The 11,405-nt window shown below is 39.2% G+C and overlaps 2 protein-coding genes across 2 annotated transcripts in view; both read left to right on the top strand.

The window, feature by feature from the left end:
* Positions 1-53: 53 nt before the first annotated feature.
* On the top strand, positions 54-8,213 carry LOC121383996 (flavin-containing monooxygenase 5-like). Its single transcript, XM_041514133.1, has 5 exons — positions 54-388; positions 1,436-1,801; positions 3,892-4,446; positions 6,353-6,518; positions 7,666-8,213. Exons 1-5 carry the CDS (start codon positions 131-133, stop codon positions 7,953-7,955), a joined length of 1,635 nt encoding a protein of 544 aa, XP_041370067.1. The 5' UTR covers positions 54-130; the 3' UTR covers positions 7,956-8,213.
* A 2,464-nt stretch (positions 8,214-10,677) lies between these two features.
* Positions 10,678-11,405, top strand: part of LOC121383665 (flavin-containing monooxygenase 5-like) — a 5,204-nt gene continuing 4,476 nt past the window's right edge. The window contains exons 1-2 of the mRNA XM_041513759.1: positions 10,678-11,000; positions 11,035-11,176. Coding sequence (XP_041369693.1) covers positions 10,678-11,000; positions 11,035-11,176 — 465 coding nt within the window. The remainder of the gene's footprint in view (positions 11,001-11,034; positions 11,177-11,405) is intronic.

An 11,405-nucleotide genomic window follows, 5' to 3' on the forward strand; every position in this document is an offset into this window, starting at 1 on the left:
ATAGTTTGCAAACGTTTAGCAAAAATCAATTGGCTGAACGTAGGCGTGGTAACTCTCGGTTTGTTTGCGACAAAAGTAAGGCAACTAAGAACAAACACCTAATCAAACGCCGACATTTTGGAACTAGGCGATGGGTAAGAGAATTGCAGTGATTGGGGGAGGCTGCTGCGGACTGACAGCAATCAAGTGTTGCGTTGACGAGAATTTGGAACCTGTTTGTTTTGAACGGACGGACGAGATCGGTGGATTATGGCACTTTACTGAAAAAGTGAGGGACAATTTGGGTTGCGTGATGCGGTCAACTATAATAAACACGAGCAAGGAGATGATGTGCTACAGCGATTTCCCCATACCCAAAGAGTACCCCAACTTTATGCACAACGAAAAGGTAAAACTTATTTATCAATTCTTCGCGTTATAAGTTACATAGGTTTGTTTATATGTTGATAATGTATCTAATAAAGAAACTAAAAGCTACTAAGAAAATATTAAAACACCTTCCAAACATCTACCTACCCAATCACAGTCATCACCGAACTCCATCCACCCATCTCCCGAAAATAAACAACAATTATCATAAAAAACAAGAAAACAGACCCCCTACCCCAAAAAAATAAAGAAGGAACAAGACCATCTCTCTCTCTCTCTCTCTCTCTCTCTCTCTCTCTCTCTCTCTCTCTCTCTCTCTCTCTCTCTCTCTCTCTCTCTCTCTCTCTCTCTCTCTCTCTCTCTCAAACACACAAACACACACGCACACACATCATAGACCGTCGGAATAATGATAGCGACTACATATTAATTTGATTTTCAATGGTGGTGTGGGGGTAGTATCTTCAGATTGGGAGAACTACATATAATTACATATTAAAGGGACATTCCTGAGTTTGCTGCATTGTTAGATGTATCCAACAAACAAAATATTTCTACGATTAAACTTACATATTAAATATATTTTCTTGTTTAGAATAGCAGTGTCTGTATATTCAATGTGTTTCTGGCCTTCTTAATATTTGTAATAAGCCCAAATTGGATTTTGTCTTCAAATAATTTCGTACGTACGAAAAACCAATTTAGGAAATAAATGAAATTTAACCTAGTACAAATATTAGAACTATCAGAAACATGTTTGATATACAGCTAGTAATAGTTTATGCACAAACATATGTTTGATATGTAATTTCAATCGTTAAAAAGTCTCTGTTAGTCGATAACATCTTTAAAAATGCAGCAAACTCAGGAATGTCCCTTTAACATTCTAAATAATATGGACAAAGTACGGAAAGGGGTAGCTTTCGCCCCTCCGAAATTCACACCTGAATCGCCGAAGAAGCAAAGTGAAAGAATTGGTACGACCAGCACATTATTAACCATCAGGTATTTTCAATGGACTAGATATTGAATAATAATGGTCTGTTTTTTTTATATTCACCTCTAGGTTTGGGAGTATTTCAAGTTGTATATGGATCAGTTTGGACTTCAGCAGTACATTAAATATAATACAGAGGTCTTGCATGTAAAACCATCTTCCGATTTTGAGAAGACTGGCCAATGGAAAGTTGACGTTCGAGACCACGTGACAAATGAGGTAACAAAGCACGTGTTTGACGGCGTTCTCGTCTGCACGGGCCATCACGCGGCAAAACACGAACCCAAGTTTGCAGGTCAAGAAGAGTTTCAGGGGAGAATACTCCATTCTCACAACTACAAGGACAGTCGGGGGTTTGAAGGGAAGAGGATTGTCGTTATTGGTATCGGCAACTCAGGGGGAGATGTGGCTGTTGAGCTTAGTAGGTGTTCTAAGGTAGGACTATCTCACTATTTGCATTTTAGTATGCCTGGCTTATATTTAATATGGTAGAAAGGAAATGGTTTATTTAACGACGCACACAACCACATTTTATTTACTGTTATATGGCGTCGGGCATATAGGTTAATGACCACACATATATTGAGGGAGAAAACCCGCTGTCGCAACTTCATGGGCTACTCTTTCCGATTAGCAGCAAGGGATCTTTTATATGCACCATCCCATAGACAGCATAGCACATACCACGGCCTTTGATGTACCAGTCGTGATGCACTGGCTGGAGCGAGAAATAGTCCAATGGGCCCACTGACGGGGATCGATCCCAAACCGACCGCGCATCAAGCAAGCGCTTTACATCTGGGCTGTGTCTCGCCCCTCTATATTTAATATGGTGGAACAAAATATATCCTATCAACATTTTCCATCAAACAAACAAACCCACAAGTAAAAACCCATAAAAACTCCTCCACAACACCAACCCCAATCAAAACACATACACAGTTATGGCGAAAATTTATTGATTGTAAATTTTGTAATCACAATCATGCGTTATAACAATAATTTTCATAAAAAGACTTTTCATTGGTCGAAACGAACACACGTATAATTGTGACGACCTACGAATCTTTTGAGAGTGTCAAACCAAAAGATCGACCAGTTCATTGTATGCAGATCTCAAACAGCGACTTCTGTATCAGAATATGGCACAGAAGTTGTTCCATCATGGTTATGTTATCCAGGAATTCCTGAGGGCCTTCATATTTTACATGGTAGACTATATCTACTAACTACGATGCGTCACTAGCCAAAATTATGGATGATGCTATTCCATATTTTGAACTTACAAGTGCATCTCTTTGGTGAAACGTGCACACATTTTCATCATTTTAGATAAAATGACGGACTTGGCAGCTATGACGGATGCCACCGGTGGGTCAGAATATGCTCACATTTCGCGAACACCTGCTATTAGCACTGTTTTGACAGTGACTCGTGAGTGCATGTCTTCACAGCTATATTTATTCTAATTAGCCCTGTCCTTTACTAGTTTTGATTTAGTAAACTAGTCTGGGAGTGGCAGTCCTCTTTGAGCGGTGCAGAAAGGATGTAGAAATATTTTATTAGTCGGAAACATCTTACAATGCAGCAAACTCAGGAATGTCCCTTTACGGTTTTGTCGTTCAGTTTATTTTGCATGATTAACGCAAATTAAACATGTATTGGTGTTAGAACAGAAAACAAAATTGCTCCCCTGAGGTGCGATGGGTTGCAGGAACGATCCCCTAATATGGACTCAGTTTTATATCCAGTCCCAACCAGTGCTTCGCAACTGGTACATGAACAGTTATATTATGTACTGTCTTGAATTTTGGAAAGTGCATATAAAATATCCCTTTCTGCTTAATCGGTAGAAGTAGCTTAAGTAGCTGACGCGGATTTTCTCTCTTTTTCTTGACAGCTTCAAAATACCCATATGCTAGTCACCAAATAGCCATAGTTTAAACATGTGCCGAGATGTCATATAACACAATTTTAATATTCCTTTTCTCTCCTTTCCTGGTCTGGTAATATCTACACAACATATCAACATTAATATTTCACCAAAAGGTTTTTAAATGTCTTAAAGGGACATTCCTGAGTTTGTTGCATTGTAAGATGTTTCCGACTAATAAAATATTTCTCCGATTAAACTTATATATTAAATATATTTTCTTGTTTAAAATATCAGCGTCTGTATATTCAATGTGTTTCTGGTGTCTTAATATTTGTAAGAAGCCCAAATTGAATTTTATCTTCAAATAATTTCGTATGTACGGAAATATGTTTTAGGAAATAAAATGAAATTTAACCTAGTACAAATATTAGAACGATAAGAAACACGTTAAATATACAGCCACCAATATGTCATGCAGGAAAATATATTTGATATGTAATTACAATCGTTAAAAAGTCGATAACATCTTAAAAATTGCAGCAAACTCAGGAATGTCCCTTTAAGTTTTATTTATTCATATTATCTACAATCATAACGTAAATGAGTCAAAACCTTCACTTTATTCAATATTTTGTTTGTTGTCCTTTAGGTTTTCTTGAGTACAAGACGAGGCAGCTGGGTGTTCAATAGAGTTTTTGACAAAGGCCTTCCACTAGACATGGTGTTCAACACCCGGATGTATAATTGTATGATTAACCATTTGCCAACATCCTTTCTCGAGAATGAAGTCAGGAAGAAGCTGAACTCTCGATTCGACCACCGACTCTACTGCCTGGAACCCTCGTACAACGTATCTGCCCAACACGTGATGCTCAACGACGATCTTCCAAACAGAATCTTGTCAGGAACTCTGACGATCAAAGCAGACGTCAAGAGATTCACGAACACGGGACTAGAGTTTGTGGATGGAACCTCCGAGGACAACATCGACGTTGTCATCCTCGCGACAGGATACAAGTTCGGTTTTCCTTTCATAGACAAGTCTGTGATCGATGTAAAGATGAACAGGATTGAGCTGTTCAAGTACATGTTTCCACCAGATCTCGCAAAACCAACGTTGGCGGTGATCGGATGCATCCAACCAAATGGGGCCATTATGCCCATAGCTGAACTACAGTGTCGCTTAGCAGCAAGAGTTTTTAAGGTTCTTTTTTTTCTTTCGAATAATCTATCAAAACACATTGTTGGCATATGCATCTGCTATCTTGTATATTCCATATAGATTAGGGGTGACTATTGCGGTCAGTTTTACTATTGCAATAGTATTGCGATAGTTAAACTACTATTATGATAGTATTGCAATAGTGATAGTACTATTGCAATAGTATTGTGAATTCTTAAATCGCTTGATAACAATAATATGAATAGTATTTCTCAAAACTATTTATCATGGGTGGACCAGTTTCGGTGAGCATAAGCATTCGGTCTGAAAGCATATCAATATTTATAAAGAGACGGTTGTTATTAAAATACCTACCTTTTTATTAGTATTTCTACACTTCACTTAAGCACTAAACTGGCCGCTAAGTAGCTAAATTTACTGCATGTGCGTCAAAAACTGTAGCATGCATCAGCAGTATATATTGTTAACTACGTAACCTGTTTCGGTGGGTGATACGTTTAGGGATATAGCTTACAGCAAAAACTTTCCAACACAAAATTTGTTCAGTTTTTTTTTATCAAAACCTGTATGTTGTTCAACAAAACATGCACTTATAAGCATTTATAAAACAATATTTTAAGGCAAATTACAAAATGAAGCCCTCGAGAACCAGTGTTAACAGACAACATTTTAGGAAAACGAATATAACAATTATGATGTCTTGCAATCGTGTTATAAGGTGAGCAAATGAATGGTTATAATTGTAAACTATTGTTTGGTTAAAAATATAAGCTGCATTCTGAGTTTTAATAAATATATAAACAGATATCGAGAAAGAAGTCTTGTGTTAAAACATATAAGGACCATATAGTTTTGGTATTTGTAACGAGAGTTTTACCTGCAGACGCCGTGACAATCAGGTGACATCCATAACCAGATACCAGTACAGCTGACAACAGACAGAAATAGTTTTTAAAATTAAGTTTTCTTTCAAATTACAGCCTTTGAAAATCATAGAAAAACGATATTAAGAAATGTGCCGTATTTACGAGTGGGTAAAGTTCAATCTTGCTTTCTTTGCTCGTTTTAACTTTATTTTTACAAACATTTCTGTAAATATGACAGGCATTTATTTACTTTCCCCATGCAAAAGTCAAATTCGTAAAATAAATATTCAAATGTATAAACAGGAACCTCACCGAAACGGGCAACATACAATATGTATGTATGTATGCATGTATGTATGCATGTGTAATATATGTATTGATGTATGAATATCTATATATTGTATGTATGTGCGTGTTTGTGAGTGTGTGTGCGTACGTGTGCTTGCGTATGTACGTATGTTTGTGTTTGTATTTAGTCATTTGTAATAATGCCACTAGGTAGTGCAATCATGCGTCGGTCGTAGACCATATTTCACTATGCATACTATCGAAAGTATCGATAGTTGAGCACACAATTGCGATAGTTATCGATAGTTGAATTAATTATCGATGCATTGCTATCGAAGCACTGACTATCGCAATATATCGATAGTTCGATGTATTGTTACACCACTAATATAGATTTGGGAATTTAAACATTTTATTAATAGGATTTGAGAATTTAAGTGCGAGTCTCATAATATGTGTGTTACAATATTAAACATTAAAACAATATGTTACTGGCATTAGAGTCAGGGTGTAGCTCAGTGGTAGAACACTATCTACAGGTGCAGTGGGTTGTAGGATCGATCACCATTGGTGGATCAGTTGGATACTTCCCTGTCTTAATCAAGACTCCCACGACTGGTATATTAAAGGTTGTGGTATGTTCCAACCTGCCTATGGTAAAGTACTTATAATTGATCCCTTACTTCCAGTCGGTAGTCGCCTGTGTAATTATGTCTAAACTGAGGAAATAAGCTTTAATCGGGTAATTCTCCACTGTCGTATCGTTTGCACAGGGTGACATAATACTTCCTGAAAAGTCCGTCATGTGGCAAGACATACGAGAGAAAGAGGCTAAGATGGCGAAGCGTTTTGTCCAGACTCAGCGGCACACGATCCAGGTGGGGTTCGTGGACTTCATGGACCAGCTGGCGGAACTGATCGGCTGCAAGCCAAACGTGTGTAAGTAGACCAGTCTACTCAGTGCTACAGTGAGGTTCTCTTATGTATTTTAATGGATGGAAAATAAAATGACCGGCCTCGGTGGCGTCGTGGCACAAGGCTGGTAGGTACAGGGTTCACAGCCCCGTACCGGCTCACACCCAGAGCGAGTTTTAACGACTCAATGGGTAGGTGTAATACCACTACACCCTCTTCTCTCTCACTAACAACTAACCCTCTGTCTTGGACAGACAGCCCAGATAGCTGAGGTGTGTGCCCAGAACAGCGTGCTTGAAACTTAATTGGATATAAACACGAAAAAAAGTTGAAATGAAATGAAATGGATGGAAAATAAATCCTATATGAATAATACGAGTATAACGAGTATGATAATTAAAACAAAACCCCAAAGCCGTTCTGGTCTATTTATTGGAGGGTCCAGACGATCTCCTCAAAGACATTTAGTCGTGTAAAATACTACTTCGCTGATACAAGGAATGCAAGAAGCTTTATACAATTAAATTAACCCATTGTATGCACTGACAAAAAGGTTGTTTTGTTTAACAACACTACTATATCACATTGATTTACCAATCATCGGCTATTGGATGTCAAACATTTGGTAATATTAGTCTTAAGACAGAAAACCCGTAATATTTTTCCATTGGTATCAAAGGACCTTTTATATCCACAATTCCACAAACAGGATAGCACATGTAAAAAAAATCCCTTGCTGCTAATCGCACATGAAGTGGCGACAGCGGATTTCCTCTCTCAATATATGTGTAGTCTTTAAGCATATGTCAGACGCCATATAACCGTAAATAAAATGTGTTGAGTGCGTCGTTAAATAACATTTCCTTCAAAGCTAATATCATCGCGGTCCAGATGACTCCAGTTCGATCAGTCGAAACAGCACTGACGTATCTTTGACAGTGCCAAGCAAGCTGAAATGCATTCGGAATAACTGTTAGCAATAAAAGGTGGAGATGGAGTCGAAATAAGATCTGATACTAGTTAAAAAACAGAAGAAAAAAGTCAGACTTCTTTAGCACAATAGTGATAACCAAAATAACTATTATTATAAGTAGCTATATCTGCTTAATCTAATAAAAATCAATAACTTATATTGAAACGTCCGTTTTTGTTTTTCTTTCTTTATTTGCAGTAAGTATGCTAATGTCTGATCCTAAGTTGGCCCTGAAATGTTGGTTTGGACCCTGTATACCGGCCCAGTACAGACTGACCGGCCCGGGGGAGTGGTCCGGTGCACGCGACGTAATCCTGACGTCATGGGAGCGGATGCGCCACCCTTTGCAAACCAAGACACTGCCGGAAGGTCCGGAAACCTGCAAGAGTTCTCTGCCCACCAAGCTCATCATCATGGTCGTCATCTTGGCGATGTTGTATATGTTTCTTTTCGGAACTTGTTGTTCGCAACATCATTCACATGGTTAATATAATGAGTTAAAGGCGCAGAACCGTGTTTCAGCACGTGGAATTGGACACTAAATCTGAAACACATTTGGATAAAGTTATAACAGAGAGAAACTAAAATATGTGATGTTTAAACGAGGAAATACCGATTATAACTATTAAAAATAACTAGAGCTTGTCTTGACAACCATTACTTCTCAGACGAACGTGCGTTTTTAGAATTATGAGAAATGCATTTTGGGGTATTACAAAAACCTAGATGACCAGAACCACTTCAGGTGTACGAAAATGAATATTCTAAATAATAAAATGGAAGTACTTCTAATTTAAATGATCAAAAACGGCTTTAATAGTAAAGACAATACGTCGTAGTGTTTAAAAACTAGGGTCTGTCGCTTTAATTGTTTATTAAATATGTCAAATGACAATGGACATAAAACGGTGCAGTGTTAAAATATATCGCCATATAGCCTTAATAGGATTATCAAACACACAAAACATTCTAATACAGGTATCAAAAATAAAATATTACTTTATACCATAAAACTATGCAGAAATTGAGAATGCAGAAATGAAAAACGAATTAAAATACATAATCGTATTAATATTACTTCTGCTACTAATAATTATTATAGTAATATCAACGATAATAAGAATATTATATATCCATATCCAATTCCATATCCATATCAATCATCCTGTTTCTCATCGAAGTATATATCCACTCCACGGATATCGACAGTTGGAGACTAAATGATGTTGACTGAAGTTAACCTACTGATGAATGTGGTTTTATCGCTATTAAAGACAGACTCTGAGCGCTCGTCCGTCACTGTATGTGTGTTATCAGTTGAAATTAAACAGTGGTTTGGCATGTAAAAACATGTGTATATTCATAAATGACATTAATGTAATACAAATCGCTCAAACTCGCGGCGCCCTTTTCAGCCATTTGTCCTCAATTTAAAAACAAAAACACAATTTTTTTTAAGTTGGTTAAAATATTCATATGGTTGACCTATTTTGACAACTTTCCTTTATTAAACAGAAATACACTATTGTATTTAAGAAAGACCTATTTTAACTAAATTAGTTATTAAATAGAAATAGTACAATTATGTTTTTTGTTGTCTTTGAATAAAACAAATGAAAATAATTCTTGAAATTACATCTTTGCGCATTATTGGGTGGTGGGGGTGTTTCTGGACCGTATGAACGATGTCTACGGGGGGGGGGGGCAGTCTCTGTAGTGGGGGAGGGAAACAATATCTTGTGTCACTGCCTCCATAGTGGGGCGGGGGCACAACCGTAAGTGTGTGTGTGGGGGGGGGGGGGGGTCACAGCCTACGTAGTTGGGGAGGGGGGGCCTAAGTAATATTTTTACTTTTATCTATATAAGAGTAGGACAAATTACGATAAAAAGGATTTCCCCTGTAGGTTGCTACCACTGTAACATTAAAGCACTGTTTTCAGCTATGTGTATTTGTGTTTCTGTCTGCCTACCTATCTCAACCCCATAGGAACAATATCTGAAGTTGGGGATACAAGCCAGATACGGTAGTTTATCTTTATTTGCATAGAACAGGGTGGGGGGACATGTACATTATCGCCCTCAAGTTGGATCGTCTGTAAACTACACTGGGTTCCCACGGACCTGTAGGGGAGAGGGGGCTACCTACCTACTGATCTACTGAATATCTGTCATGTATCCAGGCCTATGTTTGTGACAGCCTGCCTCCCCCCCACCTCTCTCTCTCTCTCTCTCTCTCTCTCTCTCTCTCTCTCTCTCTCTCTCTCTCTCTCTCTCTCTCTCTCTCTCTCTCTTTTACAATCAGTTGAACGGATTCACTGAGGTGGTTCGATCCTGCAACGCAAGTACCTCAGGCAGGCTCTCAACCAACTGAGTTAAATCCCGCCATCAGACTACAGGCTGGTAGGTATAGGGTTCACAGCCCGGTACCGGCTTCAACCCAGAGCGAGTTCTTAAGGGCTCAGTGGGTAGGTGTAAGGCCATAATAATAACTTACCCATTGACCTGGACAGACAGCCCAGATAGTTGAGGTGTGTGCCCAGGGCAGCGTGCTTGAACCTTAATTGGATATGAGCACAAAAATAAGTTGAAATGAATGAAATATCGTCTAAATTCATTACTAATAAGTTTAAGAGTTCATCGGAATACCTCTTGGGCGCGATTCATAATTGTAATCCGCGGGAAGGGTGATGGGGGTGCGCACTCGACAAACACCTATTCATTTCTTTTTAGTGGGATATATACTATATAGATAATATTATAGGTCGGATGTGTTTTTCTGGGGAAGATTGCTGGAAATAATTTTAATGAATGTTAATGTACTTTAGAATAGTGCAGATTACCCCCTCCCTTCCATCACATACACACACACACACACACACACACACACACACACACGCACGAACACACGCGCACACACACCGAGCGCGCGCACGAACACACAAACGCACGAACGAACGCGCGCGCATACACACACGAACGCACGCACAAACAAACGCACGCACGCACACATGTATACGTACCCTACACACATACTACACCACACATGCACATACAAATGAGTTTGGGAACGTTAGCCTTTTTTTCTTCTGCAGCATCGACTGGTTTGAGGTCGTCGTACTAAGCTGTTGTTTTTTTCTTCAGGTTTTTCTGAGTACCAGGCGAGGCAGCTGGGTGTTTAACCGGGTAGGATCGAATGGCGTTCCCGTGGACATGGTGGTCGCAACCCGGATGACGAATTACATGAAGACCATCATGCCTTTCTCCATGTTGAACAAAACGGTGAAGAAACAGATCAACAGCCGGTTCGAACACAGGCTGTACTGCCTGGAACCGAAGCACGAGGTGTTCTCCCAGCACCCGATGGTCAACAACGAGCTGGCCAACAGGATCCTGTCCGGGACGCTCACCGTCAAAGCAGACGTGAAGCGCTTCACGGGGACTGGGCTGGAGTTCGTGGACGGCACGTCGGAGGACGACATCGACGCCGTGATCCTCGCCACGGGCTACGTGATCGGGTTCCCGTTCGTCGACAAGTCGGTGATCGACATCCAGGACAACAGGGTGGAGCAACAGGGTGGAGCTCTTCATGTATATGTTCCCGCCCGACCTGGCCAGACCGACTCTAGCCGTCATAGGCTGCGTCCAGCCCATTGGATCCACGATACCCATTGCAGAAATTCAGGGTCGCTTGGCGACAAGAGTTTTTAAGGTATTGTATTATTATAGACAGGATGCCAATTCCAGAAAAGACCTTCATATAAGGTTTTGATGAAATTATTTGTTAAATGTAAATAACTGGTATAATATTTAGGGTTAATATGTTTTTATTTTATTTGTAGCATACAAAGAGGTCATCTTGACCTTGAATGAGTTAAATCAGAAAAAAAAAATGTGCAAATAACCATTTCCACATGATCGTCAGCTTTTGACACTGGGTT

Source organism: Gigantopelta aegis, chromosome 10 (genome assembly GCF_016097555.1).
Source record: "Gigantopelta aegis isolate Gae_Host chromosome 10, Gae_host_genome, whole genome shotgun sequence".
Taxonomy (NCBI): Eukaryota; Metazoa; Mollusca; class Gastropoda; order Neomphalida; family Peltospiridae; genus Gigantopelta; species Gigantopelta aegis.

Bases quoted from the DNA above. Each gene is read 5' to 3' on its own strand.
- LOC121383996 (XM_041514133.1), top strand. From the start codon at position 131: ATGGGTAAGAGAATTGCAGTGATTGGGGGAGGCTGCTGCGGACTGACA. The intron at 1,802-3,891 runs GTAGGACTATCT...GTTGTCCTTTAG, and splicing joins AGCTTAGTAGGTGTTCTAAG to GTTTTCTTGAGTACAAGACG. The intron at 6,519-7,665 runs GTAAGTAGACCA...CTTTATTTGCAG, and splicing joins CGGCTGCAAGCCAAACGTGT to TAAGTATGCTAATGTCTGAT.